General features: G+C 33.6%; 2 protein-coding genes across 3 annotated transcripts; one reads left to right on the top strand and one right to left on the bottom strand.

Moving 5' to 3' along the window:
* Positions 1–4748: 4748 nt before the first annotated feature.
* LOC130648426 (uncharacterized) lies at positions 4749–8584 on the top strand. The gene is made up of 4 exons (XM_057454479.1): positions 4749–4840; positions 4912–4969; positions 7475–7729; positions 8379–8584. Exons 2-4 carry the CDS (start codon positions 4912–4914, stop codon positions 8486–8488), a joined length of 423 nt encoding a protein of 140 aa, XP_057310462.1. The 5' UTR covers positions 4749–4840; the 3' UTR covers positions 8489–8584.
* Positions 8585–11016: 2432 nt separating this feature from the next.
* LOC130648425 (BRCA1-associated ATM activator 1-like) lies at positions 11017–25755 on the bottom strand. 2 transcript variants are annotated; one of them, XM_057454477.1, is made up of 11 exons: positions 25437–25755; positions 22648–22829; positions 21818–21957; positions 17732–17922; positions 16057–16212; positions 15567–15735; positions 14823–15006; positions 13025–13101; positions 12600–12792; positions 11838–12010; positions 11017–11769 (listed from the first exon to the last, which is right to left on the bottom strand). In XM_057454477.1, the coding sequence occupies exons 1-11, from the start codon at positions 25655–25657 to the stop codon at positions 11077–11079; spliced, it is 2379 nt and encodes a 792-aa protein (XP_057310460.1). In that variant the 5' UTR covers positions 25658–25755; the 3' UTR covers positions 11017–11076. The 2 variants fall into 2 exon arrangements, with proteins under 2 accessions (XP_057310460.1, XP_057310461.1); XM_057454478.1 differs by having other exon boundaries at positions 25505–25701.
* Positions 25756–25790: the final 35 nt, after the last annotated feature.

Genomic DNA, 25790 nt, shown 5'->3' with positions numbered 1-25790 from the left:
AAATATTTGGCGAAATTTAGTTTATTCGTTGCCTGTACTATGCAGATGTTAAAACGCTGACCAAGAAAATGTATATGATCATATCTTTTTGATAAGCAGTTAATGAGACATAAGGGTTTTAACATTTTGCTGATGTCAGCAATGGTCAGTCAAACCCCCCAAATTTTTTTTTTAGAAATTTGTATACCTGCTGCCTTCATTGTATAGGTCTTGAAACGCTTATCAAGAAAATGTATAGGATCGCGTATTTTTGACAAACGGTTGCAGAGATATTAGGATTTGAAGGTTCTTCGATGACGTCATCAACCCGTCCATTCCGAAACGGATTCGGGGACCCAGGTTTGGGAAAATTACCCAAATTGGTCCTAGTTGGTCCCTAGTTACCCACGCGGTGAAAAATCATTGATGTCACCACCTCGTTTCCAAGTTATTTGGCCTCAAAGTTTTAGGTGCACTGTAATGGCTTCATTAATTTAATATAGGATATTGACGTTAAAGTAGTGTTATTTTCGTCGCGTCGTAACGTCAGAAAATTTAACATTTAACAAAAGTAGTGTAAGAAAAGTAGTGAATTGTATTATTTTAAGAACACTAAACTAGAATTCTTATTTTATGTTTTTTATCTAACTTAGACGGTTAACAAATACAATAATAACCGATTACCCCGTGCTGTACCGAAAATATCGCCTCAGTCATTGCACAGACCTCGCAAGCTCGGTCGGCACTTAGACCTCGGGCGATATTTTGCGGTACAGCCCGGGGTGATCGGTTAGTATTGTATTAGTAGAAAATACGCGACTCTACTAATATATAAATAACCAATGTGACCACTAGTAGGGATAAATTTTAAATTGACCGTGTTGTTTCGCTATATCCATGATTGTAGAGGTACCTGTTACGTTACGTATGTGCCTGTTGTCTGTCTTTTTCGTTCTTTTTGTATTCTGAATGGCTGAACAGCAAAAAGCGCGCGAAAATTTGATTTTCGAACAACATCTAAAACAACCTTAAATTGGGTTAGTCAGGTGTTAAGATTATTTAAAAACTAAGTGATGTTTTAATGTTTTTAGTTCGAAGAATAATAACAACGTCTTTATTGTATTGATCGATAGAGTTTTAAGGGGTAAGTTTAAATATTTGTCTTTATTTAAAATTGTAAAGAATTTGAAAACAAATAATTTATGAAGATGATGTTAAATAGACATAATATAAACGAGATATACGGCCGGGCTCTGGGCGCTTATTAAGACAATGTAGTTATTCTATTCGTTAGCACGTGAAAAATTCACGGATTCGCCCGTCTTTAAGTTTCCACAGGAATTCGCCCAGCGCATAAAAATAGATATACATAATTTGCATCTGACATCTCGTGTTTCTACGGCACGACATTCTCCTTGCGCAAAATTTGGGTATAATATACAGTCATTGGCCCAGGTTCATCCGTCAGGAAATGATTTACATAGAACCAAGTTGCGCTCAACCATTTTGGGAACACATAATGCGACTATTTTATGTCAATGTCAAAAATATGTTGTTTATTTGTTATCAAAAACACAACCAACCTCATCCCTAGGGTTTTGTAGCCCCTGAGCCGTAATTACGGAGTGCAACTTCATCAACAAGGCAATATGTCCTGGGAACAAGGTTAAAACACAACACTTGATATTTTGACAAAATAAAACGAAGTGGCAATTCAGCTAATTATACTTTCATTGTTGATTCAGTTAGATATTGATAAAATAAAGGTAACCCTCTTTTTATAGGACGCATTATTTTGTGGTTGTCGCCCTGGTTTAAAATGCTGTCAAGAAAAGTCTATCATCATGAAGTGTAGAAAACAGTGCAGTGCAATATCCTAAAAATGGAAATAAAAAATTTATAACCATCTGATGTTTTGTGTCCTTTTGCTGACCTTTACACTATAAACAGAAAAGTTTGCTTTAAAAAGGGAAGAGGTATATTTCTATTATTTTCGCCACTATTATGCAAATTTTTATCGATGGTGGCGGAAAAGGTAAAAAAAAAACAAGAGATACACACGCGTCTGTGCTAGACAAAGTCAATATATCCATTTCTTTTTGAAGTGAATGAAATAAGTTTCTTTGACGTTGCTTTAAGACTTGAAAAGGGATTAGTGAAGCCATTACATTCAACTTTATCAGTGGAGACGTTAGCTATTACATCGCTGCACGCGTTGTTAAGAATCATCCAAAACTGAATTAATCAAAATTCATAAAGTGAGAACAAATGAATCAGCCATTTCGGTAGGAAGTTCTACAGCGTGTCAACCTTGTCCCCAGAAGTTTGTGCTACCCGAGCCGTTATTACTCCGCCATCAACTTCATCAGCAAGGCAAAATGCCCTGGGAACGAGGTTGACGGCTCATTACTGATTTATACCAATTCTTCATGGCGGCAGAGTATTTGCTTTAGTTCTCCAATTGTAGACATTTATTTTTATTCTGTCTTTGAGAGAAGCAAGCAAAGCGAACTTGTAGAACGCGTGTGCTATGCAAAATTTACTAAAATAATTTTTCACACCTGCAAAATGTTACGGCAAAAAAAGAATTAATCAGAGCTAAAAAAATATGAATTAAATTTTTACTTTAAAAGTCGATGTAATTATTTTTTGTCTCGCAGAACAAATATGTGTAACTCTGACCTTGTGATACATAGACCAGAACGAAATCTTTTAAGCTGTTGTAGAAATTATGATAAAGGAAAAAACAAATGTTTTCGTAAAAAAATTATTCACTAAATTTTCCCCACGACTGTTCCAAACGCAGCAGCTTCCACTTGTGTGAAATTGGATTTTTTATTAATAGATTTTTTTTAAAACAAAGGCATTTTAAATTTTAGCCTGGATGTTTTCTAAGTTTTGATTTAGAAAGCTAGTGGTTGAAAAACGAGTTCTTTTTTTACTGAAAAGGAATGAATCCGGGTATTTTTATGATAGGAGAAGTATACACAACAAGCTGTTTCATTATCTTCCGAGCGTACGGAGTTTGCTTCGTAATAACAAGGTCTGTGGTCGGTTCACAGCGCGGGCATGTTTAGCAAGTTGCTTTACCAAAAATGCGGTTCAATCCATGAATAGAGACACGTGACCTGTACTTTGAAAATAAAACGAAAGATAACAAACGTATACATTTAGAACACTAGAACTCATTCTCGAAATGTTTTTACATAATCTATTTTTTGTCATTTAAACAAGCGAAACCTGCTCTGCAATTTTTACCAGTTTTGTTTATGTATGGAACATATTCCAATATCAGCTGATGTAAGCGATTGCCTCGCATTATCAGAAAAATAAATGAGCTAGAGATGAAGTTGGATTGTTTTAATTGTGCTCCTTATTTTTTTTTCTTCAGTTTCTAGTTCCACGGGACGTTACAACTAATATGAAACTATTATTGTAATAATAGCTTAAGGGATTTCAAGTATCACTATCACTGATTGAGAAACATTTCAAACATTCCATATGGGAAAAAACAAAAACAAAAAAAAAGGAATAAATTGTTAGGGAAAGGACGCAGAGCAATAAACAAGTCATCGTATCAACTTTGAGTAGCAAATTCAAGTTTAAATTGTTCATGGTCACATCGTCTATCGTCACGGATTAATTATTTCGCATCATATAGCAATCATATACCAATCTTACGCAAATACACGTCGCGCACGTTTTTAATACTTTTGATTTTTGATTCGCGGTTTAAACGATAATTTCCCAGTTAAACATGCATAATAGGGTTGATAAGTTTTAAAATAGCTAACTTGTAATTTAGAAGAGGATTATTCTTTTACCTTATATAAACAAGTAGTAATATTAAATTTTTATAGATTATTCTCCAAAAAGTTAATGTCAGATTTTTTTGCGAGGATAATTTCGCAAGTCAAACTAATTTATATATTTCGCGAAAATATATTCCATTTATGTACCTTATTGGTTAAAAATAAACAGTCGTCGAAAACCTTTTTTACGGATAAGGTAAAGTTGACATTTTTCAAAAGGAAAAAGTTCATCAAATCTTTTACAAGAACCATGAAGAAAAATATTACTTAAATTGTCCTCTGGGCCATGTCCTTAAAAAGAGAAAAGAGAAATTTGCAAACAAACAAATAAATAACAAGACAAATTATGTCTAAACAATAAAAAGCAGTTTTATTATAACTACTTCAAAGGATACCGTCAAGTAGTTTGTTGTGACGAGATTTTTTGAAATTACTGTACAAGTAAAATCACAGAATCAACGTTGTTATTATTGTTGACCGTTTCGTTCGAAAGTTTTAATTGATTGTTTGTGTCTTTAAAATGAAATCGACAACAAATCATTTCGTGATAAGAAATATAGAATAAATTTCAAATGCTTTTGAGTGGATTTTTACGCGGGATTTTGTTTAAAATGTTTTTTAGCATTGTTTTTGTAATAAGACGCACATTAGATTTAAGTGGATTCTTCCACGGGTTTAAATAACTAGTACCCAATAATCACCCGCGAGCATTGCTACTTTTGGCTGCGTATTTATGTATGTTTTTGCGGGATGTAAGCTTTAAAAAAATATGTGGTACACATAAAAAGAGTGAATGTGAACAAATAAAAATACTTTGCTGTTTACCGTTTTAATAAGAATTGAAATTACCAATTAATTTTTAGAATAACTCCCAATTTTTCTATTGATTTGAATAATTTACAACACTAATTTGAATGTACACTTGGGAAATTAAAAATGTAATTATTCACAAGTACTGAGTATGTGTATTTCAGACATTTAAAGGCGTGTTTTAACGAATATTTTTTCAGATACTTTTTGCCATTAAAGGTGGAGGAGTGTCCGTCCAGGTATTAGCTACTTTTCTGTTTGTTCGTTTGCTTTTTATAATATTGATTTAATAATTTTCTGCACATTTTAGATGGATTTGCTGCACTTCCTTTGCGGGCTTGCAATTTTCTTTGTCGTGTTGGCTAATGGTATGTGTTTATTCTCTATTTTTTACGATTTTTAACTTCTCTTTGGTCTCATATATATTTACAGCGTTAACTTGTTACTTGTGCGGTTTATGAGAAACCAAGGGAAATGGAATTGAGCATGTAGTTTGTGCAAAGATATGTGACTCAAAACAAGCGAATTTCAAATGATCTCGTACAGGAAGCCATTGCAATCAGTTTCAAACACTCGTGGGAAAATTTAACTAAACTAAGACATATGTTTTTAACCGTTTATATTTGACCTTAATGTTGTAAAAAGATTAGTAATCATTCTTATCATTTCATCTTGGTCAAAAATGGTAAAGTTTAAGTATTTGCTTGCTGTCAAGAAAAGTCCGAGAAATTAAAAAAAAAGATTGTGAAGCATTCTCGCAAGTTGCAAGCAAAATTTCATCATCAAAAAACCATATACGTGAATGTTCGCGGGGATATGAGCCTTTGAAGCTGTTAGCACTCTCCCCCTCCCTGCTGTAGTCAGGATGGGACAAAACATAGGATCATTTGACACTCAGTTTCGCGAAAACACGGCGTACTGATTCTCTAGCGTAATTTTTATTTTGCCGAAATACAATTTTGCTACACTAGAATTTAATTTCGAGGAGCCATACACATTCGGGAAAACTGCAAGAACTAATTGAACAATTTAAATAACCTACTCTGACATATTTTCAAAAATTTCTAGGAAATGTGACAGGACTACTCGCTAGTTTCTAGCTAGGTCTAGTTTCATTCTAATAAATGTCATTGTCTGACTTATTGGAAACAAAAAAAAAACATGATCACAAGAAACACCAGAGAAGGACATTTAACTGTAACTTAATAAACAAATTCATAAATCCACTGGTTTTGGCTGAAAAGTATTTTAAAGTTAACAATCCAATGTTCCCTATGACAAAATTTTCTTTCGTTTTCACAATTCCTTTTAGAAGAGGAAAATTTGTCCATTAGTTTATTTACTGAGTAGTATAGGTGACAAGTACCATTCTTCTTATAAATTTATTAAAAGTCTAGTATGTTTATTATTGCAAAAAATAATAAATGAACTCTTCCCAAGGTTATTTATTTATTTTGTTCCAAAAATTCGAAATTTAAAAAATAACCCCTGCCACAATACAAAAAAACTCAAGAAATTCAGCATTTGACAGTAATAATAATTCACCACAAAAAGATTTCCTGAGACTGAAAAACTTACACGCATACTAATCTACCATACTGAGCACAACAGTTACGAAAAACACAAAATTATATAATAATATAAAAATATTTATGTCCAAATTTAATCTCCAATAAGAAACAATTACAATAATTATCGAACAAAAGTCCACTTGGTCATTCGTGACACGTCGTACATAAGCTCACTTCTTGAAAAATTTATTGCTAGGTTCGAGTGTTAAAGAATTTAACATGCAAAAGCAGGTGAACAAAGTACTTTGGTGTATATTATTAATCAGTAAATGTCCTTTTGATAAAATTACCCAAATCAAACATTCCATCACACTTACAAGAAGAGCGCTAACAAGCTCGTCATCGTGTTTTACCTGCAAAAAGGAATTTGATTTTTGTTACATTGTTAAAAAGTGTTCTTTATTCCTTTTATAGTAATCCTGTCTGCGGTCCGCGGAACGTTTTCCGTGTGTGGATATTGGCCTTAACACATGTTAAAAGAGAATGAAGAGCTAATTGGAAAGTCTAATGTTGAAGTTCCAGGGTGACCACACCTCCTAAAATGTTCAAAATAATCTAACAAAAAAATGAAGACCTTCATAGTCTCTTAAAGGTGCCAAGAACCGGTTAAAATGCTCACATTCCGCGTATCCAGCGCACATATTGAAAATCCGACAAACGCTTTTTGCGCAATGAACAGTCCAGCGCACTTTGCTCGCTGGTTCAATACTTTCTTTCGAAAAGTATATTATAAAGAAATATTTCAGCAAGACTCATTCTGGATAAAAACATGACAAGGCTGGATAACATAAGTTCTAGATATATCTATATCTTCGAGTCTGTAAATTACATACATGCCGGAAAAATAGTCATTTTTGTTTTTTGCCGCCTTCAGCTCAACTTTCGTGTAAGTCACTAAAGTCGAAAACCAACAGTCGTTCCTTAGTCGCTTTAAATAACCTAAAATTTGGACCCAAAATAATTGTTTCTCCAAAATCTTTTAAATTTGTAATGGTGACATTTATTTTAAAATTTTTAAAAAAAGTAACTTTGGTTACAAAAAATGGCAATAAAAATGGTAAATTAAAAGAAAGGCTTAATCATCGGTAACTTTATTTCCACCTAACATTTGTGCAAAAAAATATGGAATAGTTTTTAGTGTTTTCTCTTAAAATCTAGTGCGGTCACAGTAGAATTTATTTATAGTTGTATCTGGAAAAAACAATAAAATAAAAGTTATGTATAAAAATAAGTAAATATGAATTTATATTAAAACAAATCGTCGAAGATTTAAAGCCAGGAGAGTGTGATTGTTATTTTTAGCTGAAGAAAACAACGAGGATGGTCCACCAGCTTTTCATAATGATGCCCTCAAAATCAAGTCAGATGAAGATAGCGATGGTGATGATGGTAACGATGAGGTCGGTGTTCCACCGTGGCTAGTACCATTATATGACAAGGTTGATGCGGAAAATAATTTAGATGAAGATAGCGATGGTGACGTTCGTGATGACGATGAGGTGGAGTCATCAATGAGAAATGATAGAGTTAACTTCGTTGTTGCATCTGACGTAAAAGGTGATTGTTTTTTCTATATAATTATACGCTGTGTCTGTGACAGGCACAGTAGATGTGTTAATTTTTTTTGATATCGCCGAAATCTTAGTTGATTACGGTACGGTACGACGCCAATGTGTTTAACAGAAGTCGATTAATAAGAAGAGTGCAGCCATTGCATTTTGCTTTTAAGTTTAAGGCTGAGTCCACCTGATACCTTCCTAAAGCTGAGTCAACTCGCCCGTTTCAGAATAAACGGGTTGACGATGTCATCAAAAAACCTTTAAACCCAAATGTATATGCAACCGTTTGTCCTATACATTTTTTAATCAGCGTTTTAAGCTCTACACGATGAAGGCAACATGTATGCAAATTTCTGAAAAAACAATTGTACTTTGGTTGGACATGACATCAGCAAAATTTTTAAACTCCTATATGACCTTAACCGCTGATCAAAACCGCATGATCCTGTACATTATATTGCTCAGCGTCCGAAGCTTCCTACAATAAAAAGTACAAAAACAATTGTTAAAAAAAACTCTGCGCATTGGCGTGTCATTCATGACGTCAACAAATATTGAAATGGCTGATCATTATTTTGAATAACATTTCAGGTTCTATACAATACAGCCATGTATCTAATTTTGCATATGATTTCTTTTGATTTTAGATGCTTATCCATATTACGGACGTCGTCGCCGATCCAAAAGACGTCGTCATCTTTCTAGAAGAAGACGTCGTCGTTCTTCTAGAAGAAGACAAAGGGTTCTTTCTGGTTGAATCATTGTTTGAGGAAAATGGTTTGAAGTGTGTACTGTAATGGCGGATGGTTTTTACTTTTTGTAATATATGTACAACACTTTTGTGGTATTTTTTTATGAGACAACCTTTTGTGTTTAAATCCCGATAGTGAATTTGTCTGCCCAGCAAAAGACTGCCCAGCAAAAGACTGCCCTGATTTTTCTCTGGTATTGTTCAAAATAGAAAAAGGACACAAATTATTGAGGCATAGATTAAGGAGATAATATATTCTCAATAGTTCGCTCTTGTGTTTGGGGAGTATATGCCGAGATAGAAATGTTAATTTTTTTCATGTGTACGTTCCCAGTCTAACCCTTTGCGGTTCATTTGTACTGAAACTAATGAATCACAATGTAAATGGTGCAGACCAATGACTGGTTTGATAAATGACACCATAATAAACTGTGGTGTGTTTTTAAAGTTGATCCTACGGTTCTTTTTCTTCGTCGTGTCATCTTTTATTCGCCTTTCTAAATCAGCTGTGTTTTACTGCGTTACATTACATAATTGGCATCAACTGGTACTCTGAATACTTTACGAACATACTTAAACTGATTGTCGTACCTTGAATAAAGTCCACCACATGAATATAAAGATGGAGTTGATTTCGATTACTGATGACTTGTTACGACGCTGCTTTAAATTGAAAATGTCTTAACTGTGTTCAAGAAAACAGGCTTACTCTATCCCACTCCTTATTTACACACATTCTAATTGTCATTTAAATCTATGGTCTTAAGTAAGAGGCAAAAGTCAGGTTATTGTTCTGGCTGATATGTCATCTGTCATATTTATTCATTTAAACCTGGGAATCAAACAAAAACCTTGGCTTTTATTGCATATCCAGGGTTTTCAATATGGAAACACGGGTTTCCAACGATGAAAACCCGGGTTCTTAATCAAAAGCTAAGTCCTAACTTACGGGTTTAATGGCTTACGGATGTAGTGTCTTAACTTACCAAAATATGACTACGCAACACAATTTCATGACCGGAAAACAGAGCATACGGAGACAAAAATAGAGACTTGTTTTCAACATTCACTGATTTTTTCACTTATCGTTTAGTTAAACGCAAGCGTGTTTTGAAATATATTTCTTAATGTTCTTGAAACTTATATATAGAGAGAACAGAATTGTAATTTTCTGAATACTTGACCATGATTGCAGTATAAAGCCGAAAGCTAGTAGAAAAAAATATGTCGAAATACGCTTGTATTTAATTGTTTATTGGACATATCTAACTCGCACCATTGTTTAGTTACTTAGGAAATAGTATTTCAACAATTGTCTATATTATAATACCCGTATACGTCTGTCTGTCACGCAAAATGGTAGTTTAGCTGCGCAATAGCGAGAAGCAATGCGGTATAAAAAGGACGGGCGAACCCGTGCATTTTCCACGGGCTAACAACTAGTTTAATTTAAATACCCGTATACGTCTGTCTGTCTATCACGCAAAATGGTAGCTTAGTTGCGCAGGTAGCGAGACGCACACAATGCGGTATAAAAAGGACGGGCGAACCCGTGGATTTTTCCACGGGCTAACGACTATAGTTCCTACAATTGTTTAAATTTATATTATGGTTTGAATTTTTCATTTTGCAAGCATTTATCGCTTAAGCCTCCGAAGATAAGCCCAACCCGAGTATAAGCACCTCCCTTAAGCCAATTACTTTTTTCATTACTAAAATTTACTGTGTATAACGCCCTCCGTTTATAGGCCCGTTGCAGAAAAAACATTGACGAAGGCGATATTGAAACACGTCCAAATAGAAGTGATTTTTCAAAGCAGAAACATAATGAAATCATTTATTCTAGTTCTCACTGCTTAAGTTTATATATATATATATATATTGTCGAACACTAGATCACGCTTCAACGCAAACACCAGTATGAATTTCCGCCTTGTGGTAACTAAAGACATTGTGTCCAACTCCAAAAAACCAAGCTCCTACTTTGTAGTATAAGCGAGAAATACAGTAAACAAGGGTCTTGTATCGTAAAAAGTATTTTTCTTTCTTTTTCTAGAAACGATGTGGCTGCAAGTTTTCGGTGTAAATAAAAATACACCCTACCTTATTGGAATGATGTACTACGCAAGCTCTGAAGAATGAGATGAGAAAGTTTGCTCCAGAAATTTAGTTCATATGTAAGATATATGTTAAGTGAGGTCTAACTTATTATTATTATTATTCTAACTGACAATTTTCTCACTATGTAAATACCAGAAAAATAAAATGTTGAAATTTGCTGGTATATTGGACCGATTTTAAGTTTTCGATGACGTCACCAAAAAAGTGCTGACATAAGCAGAATTTTGCTAAAAATGATTTCCGCCTTCCATTTCTCTGTTACTTCGAAGAGAAACCTTCACGACAGTTTGTTTTAATTTGCAAAATGATTTCTCACTAATTTTACTTTCTTTTGTTAACTAAAGCTCTCCCGTTACCACCCGTTGAATTCATCTCTCACCTTCAAAAAGCATATAAATAAAAGACGCAAATAGTGCTATTTATTTGGCGCAAGTTTTTTCTTCTAGGAAATGTTTTCCATTTTAATTCGTCTTTTAATAGCAATCTAACAAATTCTCCTCACTTTGTTTTGTCGACGAAATGATGTCATGTAAAAACGACACAGGGTCGCTTTTTACCGATATATCTATCACTTCTAGTTTGCTTGCCAAACTAGAAAAATCAACAACACTTAAAATCTGTTCAAACTGTTCTAATCGAAAGCTTTTCTTCGAAGCTATAAAAGTGTCAAAGTCTTCTAAACAGGATATATGAAAATTGGTGCTATTTCCACTAATGCTTTGCATAGTACACAACTTGTTCTTGAAGATTTGTAAACACTGAAGTGCAGCACACCGAACTTTGTATTCACAGTCTGAAACACCGAGACAAATACGTCTCGCGTGCCCGTCTTTTACCGTCAACTCAACAAACATCTTCCATTCATTTTCATCGTTCGAGGACATTGAGACAATACTAGTCCAAACAGAAAGAGTTAGCTTTCGTACTTCCCAGTCAAAATCGTGACTACCGTTCTGCAAAATATTCAACACAGAATTTCTGATATTTAAGTTCTGACTGTATACAATGTCCATTCTTTCAGTTGTTGAATTGTTGAAGAATATTTGGGTACACATTCCCGATTCTGTCCACGTCACTAACACGTCGAGAATACTACGACGTGTAAACATGTCGTCTTGACGTGCTTCGCTGGTAAATATCAACTCCAAACGTCGCCATAGTTTCTCCTGAAAAAAATATAAAAGTTGTGAGATAAAAAAATTACTTTTTTTTATTCCAGCTGTCTTCAACCTACCCTATTGTACGTGTGTTTCGTGCAGAATATCTTCCACACTGGATCATACGTCGAGACTTCGCCGAGAAATTTAACAGTTTTTGACCTCACGTAACTTTCATCGTCGTCTATTAAGTCGAGCGCATGACACCAAAATGAATCCTGCTCAAGAAATGTGACACATTCGCTTGCACCTTGAAGATAAAAATATATATATATATATATATATATATATAATTAGAGTGTTTATCCCTGGAAAACCAGAACAAGAAGCCATAGACCATAAGGACTCGATAAGGCGCCTGGGCGCATATTTAAGATTCCGAAAGTCAGGGGAGGCGCTTTTTAAAGGGGGCGCTTATAAATTATTTTTTCTATTTAAGGGGGCGCTTATCCGAGAGGGCGCTTAATGGAGTCTCTACGGCATTGTAGCTAGGCACATAGATAAAATTATATCGCGTAAATCAGCAAAGCATTCACAAATTTAAAATTTTACGATTTTAGACATATTTGGGGTCAAACTTTAGAAGAAAAAAACTAACAGCGCATAACAACCACTTTAAATTTTGCGAGATTTCACAAAATTTTAGAAGGTATTGGACAAATACTAAAACTAAGCCCTTCCGAACATTGTCGTTGATATTTTTAAATTGCGTGTCTCTGTTATGAGCTGACTATAAAGTTTTCTGAAACGTTAAAATTGGATCATATTTTCTCGTCACCTGCTCAAAATCTCAACACTTAGGATCGGAAAAGCCGAAAAATATACATGTGTAAACTAACCTTTCCTTGCAGTGAGCACAATCTCAAGAAGCACACTAATCACAGAATCCCTCACTTCCCAACTGACATCAAGAAGTTTCATATTCAACATGCATGTAACAGCATGTGTAGATTGATGTGCCAACACTGTGGTGAAGTTTTCAACGTGGTTTGATATAAACTTTGAAAGTAGTTCTAACGTTGAACATATCATCTACAATCAAAGCAAAATTAACGAAAATAAAAATCGCTATTTTGATCAATTAGCTATGAATATACCAAACGCTAGTTTGTTTTTCATGGAGCTAAAAAAAGTCGACAAGTGAGTAACAAGTTTCACTTCAAAATATTTTCAGTTAAAAACTCGCAAAAAGTTGGGTGTAATTTGATTCAACATCAAATCTTAAGAACTGAACAAGATATGAAAAAAGGGACTTTTTTATTACCTGTGAGTTATCAAGCTGACTGGATAAGCAAGTCCAAAGACAAGAAACAAGCTTTTTTTTCATCTCGATGTTTAAATCTAAAATAATAAACCAAGAAAGGTTATTCTCGTTTAGAAAGAAAAAAACACAAATGAAAATAAATTGATTGTTGATGTTGATGCAGGGAAGTTAAAATAGGCTTGGTTTTTAAATTGCATGACGCCGTCCTCTCACCCTGCTTAAGCTTGAAGTTGTACATGTTTTTTTATAAGCAAATAAAAATTCGAAATTAGGTTGGAATAAGCTTTTGCGAAATAGACAGTCAGGCTTAGAATATGCTATGTTATGCTTATTGGAGAAACAAATTTGGAACTTAAACGTTGCCTTATGCGTTATATTGAGAAGATAAAATGGTCTTAGTTTAAACAAAACGCACAACAAAGATTAGCAGCTATCAAATATCTACATTCAGACAACTTTTAAAAATGTGAAATGCCAAATTAAGAAGGTTCCCAATGGTAGAAAAACATACATAAGAAGGATTCATCAAGACTGAGCAACATACTTAGAATTTCTCTAGCCTGAATACGCTCATAAGCGTTATGGTTATACCAAAGAAATGTTTCTAAAATTTTGACAAGGTGTGTCATAGGTTCGGGTTAAGTTTCTGGTGATTTGATGATTAAATCTAACAATGTGTAGTTTCGGTTTTAATTTTTAACGTAACTTTTTTAACCACAAATATACTGGGAGAGGGGGAGGAATCCGCTCCCATGTTGGTTTTCTTTTAATACTTTTTTGGTATGCTGCATGATTATGATACTTAATGAGTTTTTATCTTTATCTGTTAGACACTTGCATGGTATTTATTTAGATCCTTTACCAATCAGATTCTTAGATATTGGCTATTACTCAAAACTACTCGTAAAAACTCTAGGATCCTTAGGATAGGGAAAATTTAACAACTTTTGTTGGGATTATCCAAATAACTTAAAACTAAAACACAATTTTTTTTCAGCAAGCGGAGTCATTCTGCAAAGTTTGACACGTGATAACCCATTTTTCCTATTTTTTTCGTATTTTACGCGAGAATCGGTAAAAAAAAAGAGGATTTTTGGACAATTTTTGGCCTTTTCTCATGCGAATTATGTAAAAACCAGAAAATAAATTAAATTTGGCTATCAGAAACTGTAAACAGAATGTTAAATTCTGCTCTAGAAGGGACAGTAATTTGAAGCAGATAGTGATATTTTGAGCACACTTCAAGCTACCAATTCAGTCGGAATTCGACCCAAGATTAGTAGGCCTCCAAAAAGCCTAATATATTCAAAGCTAAACGATTCCTAATACAATCTATTTACCTATGGATGCTAATGTCTTTAGAGAAATGAACGCTGCAGTTTGACAATAACCTTCTCAAATGTCGAGAAACGCTTCTTAAGAAACATTTAGAGGCTATTCCAGATCAAGTTAGACGTTATACAGATTTTTGGGAACATTTAATTTAAGCGCTCAAAATAGAAAGACATATTAATATATATATATAGTATGTTTAAAAAATGTATTAAATTTTGTAATGTTGATATTTTTGTAGGTTTATTAAATCTAACTGTTCGACAACTGTTCGTATTTGCTGAGAAGATTGTTTTAATCGATCTTCCACAAAAACCTAAACACCTAAAGATCAAAAGAAAATTTTAGGGGCTGTCGACGCTCAAAAGAATTTATGGATGATCCACTGACATTGGGATGAACCTTTGGAAAACAAATGTATTAGTCTTTCAACTCAAAGTACTTCCAGTACTTAATGAATACAAACCTGATAAATCCAACGCGTCCAAGTAACAAAAGCAAAGTCGGGATATCTTTCTATTGTTGATGATAGAGAGGAAGTATTCATCGATTGAAATGTCAACTTTGCAACTCAACGAGACGGTTAATAGCCGCAAACAGAAGTTTGTCCACATGTCGACATGGGCTGCACTGTGGGTATCGTGTTTGACCTACAAAATAAAAATATTGTCACAAAATGAATAAACCGATAAATATGGCAGAAGGCGAAAAAAAAATTTATTTGGCAGATAGTAAAAAAATTTTTGGATTATGGAGGGAATTTATTTAGCGGATCCACCGAATCCGAAAGTAGGAGATTAAATATTTAGAAAAAAAGACTAGATAGGAAATAGAAATATAACTTTTTATACGCTACAAGAATAAAGAAATTAAAATTTTACAATACTGCGCAATCTTATGATGAATTGCCAACATAATGTATAAATATACATTCGATCTTTAGCGAACTTGATAATTTTTAAAAACAATATTACACTCACACCTTAAAGGCTATGTCTGGAAAAGCACTTCAGGAAATTGTAAAACAGAAGAATACACGTGCAAAGCAATTTACCTCAAAATAAAACACCGCGCCCCTGTCCTTTGCGCGTCTTTTTTCCGTAGTTATTTTGTTTATAACAGTTAAATAGTTGACTTTTCCGATAAATAATTCAACAACAAAGCAAAACGAAATTACCATCACAAACAACAACTCACGCCATTTTATTACCTTCTTTAAAACTTTGCACATAACTGTGATTATGGAGACCAGTAATTTCTTCCATTGTTGAAGCGGAAGTCTCTCCTCCACAGCGGTTAAATCTTGCACCTTCTTCTCATAGATTACCGTTTTAAATATAACATCAAACAGAAGAGAGTTCCAGTCTGGTGGAAAATACCTGAAGAAAAGTGTTGAAAACAGAAGAGTTAAAAACGGTGGGTAAATTTTTTCTACATATTAGAGTGCACAAGATGAAGAAGTCTGCTCAAAAAAACTAAGTAAACACAAGAATGGCGCAAACATTAGAGAGACTCAGAAGATACAGACTTGGCAACAAAGCTAAAATCCTCGTGTAGTTCGACACTCGAAATCCGAACTTAATGAGCGAATGATGTTAGTCAGATTAGATATAATCAAAAATAAACAAAAAAAAATCATTGTATCCCCTCAAAAACATGTGACGAATTTGCACCAAGTTAGCAATTAAACTAATACAAACCTTTTCCTATTAGACTGGATCAGGCTGCCACATAAATCAGGAAGGTGATACACCATTTTTTTATTTACCAACGCAACAAATTCCAATAAATAGGAATGTACATTTTCCGAAGGCGTCATAAGGATTAGCTCGTCCCAGTCTACTTCTACTTCTGAACTAAACATATTATACTATGTAAAAAAGCCTTTTTTATTCTGATAAAAATCGATTTTCCTATAGGGCATGTTGTGAAAGAGGTCACCATGAATAAAAATTGAACCGTTTATATGGGCAGTAAATTTAAACTCAAAAAATCCAGTAAATTCAACATACAGCTGGAGGTAACACTTCACATTTCTGACGGACGGACAGTTCTAAAACTTTCACATGTTTTTTTTTAAATAAGCATAACATTTATAAGCATCCGTAGACTTACATTTGGTCATTTTTTAAGCATATGCTAAGCATGTATATGTTTCCTTTTTTTGTTCTTTATATCTTAATTAAACAGTAAATAGTGAGATTTAAGTTGCCGTTACTGGTGTTTAAAATTCAAATGCAACATTTCAAATAAGCATATTTTGAGCCTGATCATGTGTTTTTCATAAGCATATTCCAAAAAAATCTTTTTGCCATAAAGCATAACCTAAGCATATTTTGAGCCTAAAAAAGTACTTTTCATAAACATCCCTAACTCTCATTTTAGAATATCAGATGTTTATAAAAAAACATGTATTTAAACCATACGCAAAAAAATATCCATACAGCGTGTTACATAATTCGTAATATAATTTTGGTAAAATTCGTCCGTCTGACAGATTTTCAAATATGTTCAGTTTTGTAGTCAATATTGCTCACATTATTTTTATATTTAATATCAGCCATAACTCAAATAATTGTCTTACGCTATACTATCGAAGAAGACAATGTCATGACAACTGTATGGCACCTCAAATTTTTGTTAATACACGATTCAACTGACTGGTAGCCTTGTATTAGAATGTTCGCTTTCAGTTCGGAAAGTTTTTGGTTCAAACCCTAGCCAAGTCATGCCAGAGACTATAAAAGTGTAAATCTCTCTTTTATGCTTAGCGCTCAGCATAAGAATAAGATTGATATCTTAGGCGGTTTTCTAGTTGAGCGACTGCTGTACTTGCACGCCTTCCGTAGCTCAAATGAAAACTTAAAATGCGTTAAGACCCCCTTCGCTGGACCCTCTTGAAAAGCAGTACCAATAGGAACGGAAGAAGTTATCCTGGTTAAATAATTTCAATAATATTAATATGCTGGCTATTTAAGCTTTCACATTTTTGGGAGGCACATGTCCGTCCGACAGGAGACCATTAAATTAACTTAACATTCAAAAAGAAAAAATGCGCATTGAAAGTCCTCTATACCTATGTTTGCTTAATAAACGAATACTATATTTTAATATTTCCAAAAAAAAATTGGGAGTCAGGAAATATTTCGATAGATCTGGCGAAAAGAGTACAAAATCCTTTTTTTCTTCGCTATTTTATTACGTCACTCTGACAGACGACTTCTATTATCTTTTAATCTTGGCTTAGTTAGCATCACATTTATTATTTTCGAAAATAAAGTAACATATGAAGACGTAAGTCACTAAAATAAAAATTTAACAGCCCATTTCGCACACCTCTGCACTTTCAAGACTTCAAGAAAAACAGATTGATACCTTGTTATCACCGAAAACAATGCCATCAATGAACTCAGCAGTTCTGTAGATTTCTTCTCCTCAGTTTGTATCATGCTATGCTTAATCAACTTGCTTTCTTTCAGAACAATCAAACCTGTGCTGATGGATAATTCGCACAACAGAGTGACGCTGTCAAGAATGGATCCCAGCACAGGCATATCTTCAGAAAGCTAGAAGTAACAACGATGTCGGATTTAAATGTCAGAGACAAAACGGTGGCTTTCTTTCAGACAAGTGTGGTGGTTTTCAGGTTCTCAAAAGCATGCAAAAATGAAACCATATTTCTCAAAAATATTTACACAAAAACTCTCCTAAAAGTGAAAAAGGGTGAATTTTTGAGAACAAATGTTCTGTATTTCAATTAATTATGAGCCTCCCAATACATATTTTTTTTTTACCAAAAATACATCCTTCCAACAATTAACGCCCTCCTATGAAAGTTGAAGCACAATGAAAAGAAAAAAATTTCTAACTGTCTTTTTACTCAACTTTTTGACAAAAACAATTGACCACAACTAAAATTTTCCGTTCAATTTCAGACATTTAATATCATTAATGAATGACATGTTAACACGGAACTTCTGGTATGATTTTCAGATTTTTGCTGCTGATGTCAGCATATTTTAGCCCTCGAGTGCCACCCTCAGTGTATATAGGAAAAAATTGTCTTTAAGGGAAAAAACTTTTACTATTTATGGCTACCATGATTTTTTAAAAAAAATCGGTCACGTGCATATGTATGGCTATCGGTCACGTGCATCAACTGGAGATAATGCAAAGAAGTGCCAGGAGTAGTGCAAGGGAGTGAAGAGGAAGTTTTGAACAATTTTTTTTTATTGGATTTATAAGAATTTGCGGCACCCCAAAATAAGAATTAAAGAACAGAGACCACTTTCTGGTGTCTGATGATGAGGGATGGTCACATATAGATAATATTTATTTTCTGATTTTCAGCTACCTAGTACCATCCCAGCACTACTGGGGCACATTAGTTATTGAATAATTTAGTGATTTATGTAGCTAGCTACAAAAGATTTCTGTCATTTAAATAAAGATAGTTAGCTAGCTATTTTGGACCTCCCATAACAGTAAACAGTCAAGACTTGAGTATATAGCTACTTAGGTATGCAAGACATTGCATGTTGGTTAAATATCTTGTCACGACAAACAGAAACCTATATTTCATAAATAAATTTCTGCAAATGTTTAGTTTTCTTTTATCGAACAGAAACCTATTTTTTATAAATAATTTTTTGTTTATTTTCAGGTTTCTTTTATGAAATAACAAAATTTGGGAAACTATAGCAAGAAGTGATATTCACTTGTAACGGGAAGACCTAAAGTCTCAGTCCAGGTTAAGACTAAGTAAACTGTGTCACACGTAAGGCACTTAGCATATAATGTGTCACAAAGCCAGTGGAGTGCTTATAGCATTAAAGAAGTAATATATTTTTCATAAACCAACACAGGACTTATGATGAAGCCTATTGTTACTTCTAAAAAGTAAATACAGTTCTTTAGCATTTTTCTCTTTGCAGAAAAGTTCCTGTGAATATTTAAAATTAATTGTGAGTGGCACCAGGTTAAGCGATTAGTGCAAGTAGACTTGTCCAGGTGGACAAAAAAATAACTTTCTGTGTATTTATAAGGCATAACATTCTGATTGAATATTGGGCACTGCACTTTAGAAGCACATCCCCACTTTCTCTGGTCTGGATAAAGTATTTGGTCCTAAACCTAGGATACATTTTATTTGTCTGACTTATTTTAATCCTGAGAATCATTTTTAATGTTTTCTGTACATGTAGCTTGTCAAAACTGATATGCTGTCATAAACAGTTTATTGGCGTCCCTAAGAATGGCTAAATTCAGGAACTCAGAAACTGCAATAGCAGTGAAAAAACAATTTTGGGTTCATTTCATCAAACTGGTCTAAAAACATATAATACTAAGTTTCAAGTCATTATTTCAATTTTTACTGAAGTAATAGGACTTTTAGATAGGTTTTTTAGATAGGTTTAGCATAGTTTTTCATACCGCTGACACCAAAACGGCTGTAGGGACTATTTGGTTTAAAAGTAATTTATAATACTAGTCGTTAGCCCGTGCGTCTCGCTACCTGCGCGGCTAATCTACCATTTTGTGTGACAGACAGACGGATGGACGGACGAATACGGGTATTATAATATAGACTAGTCGTTGCCCGTGGATAAACCCACGGGGTCGCCCGTCCTTTATATTTACCCGTCGCAACAAAGTGGATAAAAATATATCGCATTTGATATTGGTGTTTCCGTAACATCATTTTCTATCTCAGCGGGGGTACGCGCAGAGACGGACAGACGGAATACGGCTATTATAATAGAGATTTTGATAAAAACTTTTACTCTTTATGTGTTTTTATTTTCCTGCAAAAAATTGTTGCGTAGCTTATATGACAATAGGGTAAATAAAAATTTACACACTCTGTGGGACATTGGCTTTAAACCTTTAAAATTCTCAGCAAGAAATTTGAAAATTATAAAGCACAAAATCACAAAAGTTTATCTTGAAAAATTTTAATTTTAGATAATGCAAAAGTAATCCTCTTGAAAAATTTTCTAATATTCTTTTATAAAGAAATATTTTATATTACCCATATGGGGTAAGTTAATGAACAATGAAATTCCTCTGAGGTGTGCTCAAATATGTGTAATATAACACTAAAAACTGTGATGTAATTTTCTTTCCATGTTTTGACTTTACACCCAGCTAAAAAGCTCAGCTTCGTCCTTTCATACTTAGTCTAGCTAGCTATAGCGAAAAAGTCAAATTTGACCCATTTTACTAAGTATTAACTAATAAATGCTAGTTTAATCCTAAATGTAGGTAAAGGGGGAGCTAAGCTACCTGTAAAAACAACATCAAACAACGTCGAGGCTGTTCTCTTCTGTAAACTTAGCTAGTGGTATTTTTGTATAAGTACCAAATTTTATGTGTACACTCCTTGCGCTAATGAGTTTAATCAAAGTGCTCTCTGTACGTAGAAAAACTTGTGTCATTAGCTCACTCTTTACGAATGACACCATGTAACAATGAAACATTGCTTTGCTATTTCCCGTAACCTATACCGAGATTTGGTTGTGATATATATCAGAATTAATTGTCATTACAAGGGCTACAAAACGGCTATTGGTTTTCAACTTTAGTGACTTATAGGAAAGTCGAGCTAATGGCGGTAAAATTTTTTATGATTAATGAGGATGGATAACCATGATTTATTTCATAAATACTTAATTGGTCTTAACTCAAACGTTTTAATAACATAAGCTTCAAACCTTTTGAACTAGCTAGCTATATTCTTCTAAATCTTGCATAAAAAGTTTAATTTACTAATATTTAATATATTTTACGGAGCGTACCTTATTTTACCGCTAAAAAATACTGCAGGAAAATTAATTATTCATAAACAGCTTGTCTAGACGTCTATGTGGTTCTAAAGTGTGTATAATTTCTTGCACATTGACCTTTTGTGTGATCCGTTTATTACAGACTATTCTTCAGAAACTAGTCGAAGGTCCGTGGAAGAATCCACGGGTACGCCCATCTTTTTTATACCACTTAGGCGCGTCTCGCTACCTACGGTACCATTTTGCGTGACAGACAGACGCACACGGGTATTATAATATAGATTACGGAGATAGAGCTTATTGTATTATTTCCTAGCCCCTTGAAAGTAAAATGAATTTCTCGCCCACTAAAATGTCAGTAATATCTTCATAGACAAGACTTCTATCCCCACACACATAATGCAACATGGAACAGTATAGTGTCTTAGTAATGTCCTTTTTGTTACATCAAATATCGGACATATTTGTTCACACAAACATCGTTACCAAATAAAACATTACGTAATGATTAAATTTAGCACTCGGAGTGCGTAGAGTGCTTATAAAGAACATTCTGTTCTCCAAAATATGTGCTAGATGGACAAGTGCCGCATATCCAGTAATAACTACAAGTGCTAGGCAATCTCTTTACTGCCAAACATCTACAGAATAAAATAAAATTTAGAAAAATCGTTACCATAAATTTCTTAATTATGCCATCCAACGCCGGCTGTTTGTTCACGACTGCATTGAGATAGTTTGCAAAAAACTTCACAGCTGTCTTCTTCACATACAAATACGATTTGGTGAATGTGTTTATCAATACTGGGAGGTCGGCTATGGAAAGAAGTTAGACTCACTTCAGAAGGCTTAAGACGGAAGAAGATGCAATTGAAAGTTCCATAGGATTTTTCCTTGTATTGTTCAAAATGAAATAAGTTCTAAATCCTAAAAGGGTAATCTTTGCATTAATTTCTATAAAAGCAATACAAAGCTCTCCATTTTTAAAAATCTTTCATTGTCTTATCATACACACAAACAGAAACAAAAAAATAAAAAATAATTCTCTTAAATGATATAAGTTGAACAGGAAGAATGACATAACGTTGAAGAACAATACTACAAAAATAACAATGTCGAACTACATAAACCTTAAAACATCTAACAAAAGTTTAACAATGTTGGCCTACCCTGTTTGTACTTCTACCACTGTTACAGGATAGCAACAAACTTTCAAGTAAATTTTCAAAGATTCAGAACATCAGGATATGCATGTTGGATATGAGTATATGTTACAAAGTTTCAAAAGTTTTTTCAAGCTCGAATGCTTACGTTCTAACTGGGATTATGCTTAACTTTTTAAAAGAGATTTCACGGTCTCAGTATGCTTATGAAGGTTATACTTATAAGAAAAGTGCAACAACTGAAATAATAATAATCCTGAAAAGGATTAGATTGAGTTAGATAAAAGTTAGATTAAATACTACACACATCAAAAGCCAGCTAAATAAACAATAAAAAACATACCTTGCATTTTATCACAACAATGCTCGCTCTTATATAACGAAGTGAGACAGCTATAATAGGCACACTTCACTGTTGGTTCAGTGAAGAGGTCATGTTGGACGAGTTTCTTTAACATCTGCTGAATAAGTTCATATAGTTCTGCAAAATGAAGAGCGTTTGTACACCCCAGAAAACCAGCATACCTGAGAAAAATAATGAGAATTTTATGAAGCTGTGTTATGAATCATAATGAAGGTGGTTTAAAGGTTACCTCCCGCGAAAAATAAAAGAACTTGAAAGGTTGTCTAGGAATTTAAAAGATTAAATTAGATTCACTAATTAAAAGATTAAAAAGATTCACTAATTATGCATGATGTCATAAGTATGCTCTGCAAGGGTGTTAATATAACATTTTTGACAAGTCATATAGAGTTAAAAATGTATTCTGGCCGTTCACTTTGACGGGTTTTGAACATTTTACATAATTTTTATTATTTAGTTACCATAATTATCCTCAATGCATACTCATGACGTCATAATTTCGCATAATTAGCGCAACTTTTAAGACAAATATCTCGAGAACTAATAAAGATTTTTCAAAAAAAACAAAAAGTTTCTAGAGAACTTTTAAAGAACTTTCATATGAGCTGAACTTGATTTTTAGCAGGAAACAACCTTTAGAGAGTTTAAACCTCCTTGTTCTAACTTTTTCCCAACCACAGTGGGGGAAAAGCTTGGAGAAAAATTGGTTTCAGCCATGCTTAACATTTTAAAAATCTTAGCCTGGTACATGCTCATGTTTATGCTAGGTTCTGAAATGTAAGCTAGCTAAGTCTTATGCTACTTGCTCTCTTGTTGCTAAAACATGTGCGGTGACTAAAACTAAAAATTCCTCAGAAACTAGTTAAAAACTATGAACAAGTATCTGAAACTTTCCAGGGTAACTGTATGTTTATGCTCCACTTTAAGCCTCATTATGCCTACCTGCATAGAGTAATAAAAATCACATCACAGTCCTTATGATTATGTGCACATCAGTAATTAAAATAAATATTTTATCCCTGGTGAGAATTCAAAATGGTCAGTCAAGTCAATCTTAAATAAAAGTATCGCAAAACAACCAAAGCAGAGTCTTTAAATTTTATATCTGAACATCTATAAATTACAGAATGCTAAAAGCTATTAAAAGTATAATTTTCTATGCGAATAAACGCAAAGGTATTGTGCATTTAATCCATCGAAGTTATTATTTCTAAATCTTGTGTGTGCAGTTTTTAGTGAGCTATAAAATATTTAGTACCAAAGCAAAATAAATTCAATCTAAGAAATGTTTGCAGACATTTCCGTTTGGTGCATGTAATATTAAAAAAATTTCTTTTTGATTTTTTATGCTTTGGCTAACCTCAATTTCAAATGATATCAAGAAATTGAACTAGCTTTTTTAAGACTATAAACTGTGAATGATTTTTTGTTTGACCAAAGATACTTAATAACTATATAATATCAGTTTTAATGCAAAAATAATGAAAGAAAGAAGGACTATTTTATTTAACCACAAATGAAGCAGTTGAAATTCAGTGTTATTGTTGATTGTTTTTCAGATTAAAGTTTTTGTAGTTATACGCTTTGCGCTTTGCCTTAAAACGCGGGTCCAATACCCGTTTAAAAGAAATATTTTAACGGTTAGCCTAAATTTTAGAAGCTTCTTTCGCTCATGAAAATTTAACTGTTTGTATATGTATCCTGACAGTCAAACTCCTACCATTCAGCGGTCAGTGACCATTAACCAGCCGTTACTTTAAGTGCTGTGACACAGTGATATCATGGCATGGCAGTTAAATTTTCATGAGCGAAAGAAGCTTCTAAAATTTAGGCTAACCGTTAAAATATTTCTTTTAAACGGGTATTGGACCCGCGTTTTAAGGCAAAGCGCAAAGCGTATAACTACAAAAACTTTAATCTGAAAAACAATCAACAATAACACTGAATTTCAACTGCTTCATTTGTGGTTAAATAAAATAGTCCTTCTTTCTTTCATTATTTGTGGCGCCGTAGATTAGTGGTTATAGCTCTCGTACTCTGTGCGGGAGACCGGGGTTCGATTCCTCTTGACGGCGATTCAACATGGGCGACTGAATGTTACCATAGCCCCGGGTTAACCCAAGCCATGTGAAGGAAATTGGGAAGATGGCACACTGTGTGGGCCGTTGGATGTTGCTGGGAGTTGTCTAGTAGAGCGCGGGCTCTAATTGGGTCTGCGTAGCTCAAAATGAGCATTAAATACTCTAGGACTCTCCATCTACGCCATGGCCCCTCCTGGAAATAATAGACAGGGTATATCCCTCGATATTTGTGAGGCTAGCCATGTAAAATATGCACATCTATCTATCTATCTATGGCCTCAACTGAAACAGGTTTTTTGACCAATGAAAGCAATATGTGTAATGATGAACAAAAAACTAAGATATTTTTTTCAAATTAATACTCCATTTTAAAATAACAAAATAAAATAAAAATTCTTTAAAACAAGTACATTACATTTCCAGAAATATTCTAAAATAGAAAATTCTAGAACTTTCCTGGGTGTTATCATATTAGAGCACTCTGTAAATATAATTACAAAGCACGCAGAACCACGGCAGAAAAAAATTATTGCTATTTTTCTATTAAAGGGATCAGCTTTATTTGTAGTCTCTCAAAATCAATTTACAAAAATACACAATACATTTGTCTTTTTTCATAATTTCTCCTCGCTTTTCACAAATTCATATTTATTTGCTTCAACTAACAACAGAAACAATTAAATTTACCTTAAAGCAAACGACAACGCCACTGGATGTTTCCAGACTTCCTCTGCTTTTAAAAACGGGATACTCACATCAACAAGCCTCTTTGATTTCTCTTTACATATTTCTTCCAACCAATTGAGTAATCGTTCGATTGAAGTATCATCAACAATGGCTTCTGAATTGTGTTTCAAAAGGCTGAATACTGTTGGCAGTTCGGCTATGAATTCTAACTGCGACAGCATTGTTATTTTTAAAGTGAAACTGAAAAATTAATTTTTCAACGCAAATTAAAATATGTTGCGCCTATCTCTCTAAGTACGACACGTTTATAAGCATGAATAGGCTAAAACTCCTAAAACATTTTTGTAAGAAATT

The sequence above is a fragment of the Hydractinia symbiolongicarpus genome, chromosome 7 (assembly GCF_029227915.1).
Source record: "Hydractinia symbiolongicarpus strain clone_291-10 chromosome 7, HSymV2.1, whole genome shotgun sequence".
Classification (NCBI taxonomy): Eukaryota; Metazoa; Cnidaria; class Hydrozoa; order Anthoathecata; family Hydractiniidae; genus Hydractinia; species Hydractinia symbiolongicarpus.
The sequence above is the reverse complement of the archived record's forward strand: the minus strand, read 5'-3'. Positions and strand labels throughout refer to the sequence as shown.

Excerpts from the sequence above, each read along its gene's own strand:
- LOC130648426 (XM_057454479.1), top strand. The coding sequence starts at position 4,912 with ATGGATTTGCTGCACTTCCTTTGCGGGCTTGCAATTTTCTTTGTCGTG. Across the intron at positions 4,970-7,474 it reads CTTTGTCGTGTTGGCTAATG|CTGAAGAAAACAACGAGGAT; the intron begins GTATGTGTTTAT and ends TGTTATTTTTAG. Across the intron at positions 7,730-8,378 it reads TGTTGCATCTGACGTAAAAG|ATGCTTATCCATATTACGGA; the intron begins GTGATTGTTTTT and ends TTTTGATTTTAG.
- LOC130648425 (XM_057454477.1), bottom strand. The coding sequence starts at position 25,657 with ATGCTGTCGCAGTTAGAATTCATAGCCGAACTGCCAACAGTATTCAGC. Across the intron at positions 12,793-13,024 it reads GTCAGCTTGATAACTCACAG|ATGATATGTTCAACGTTAGA; the intron begins GTAATAAAAAAG and ends CTTTGATTGTAG. Across the intron at positions 11,770-11,837 it reads CGAAACACACGTACAATAGG|GAGAAACTATGGCGACGTTT; the intron begins GTAGGTTGAAGA and ends TATTTTTTTCAG.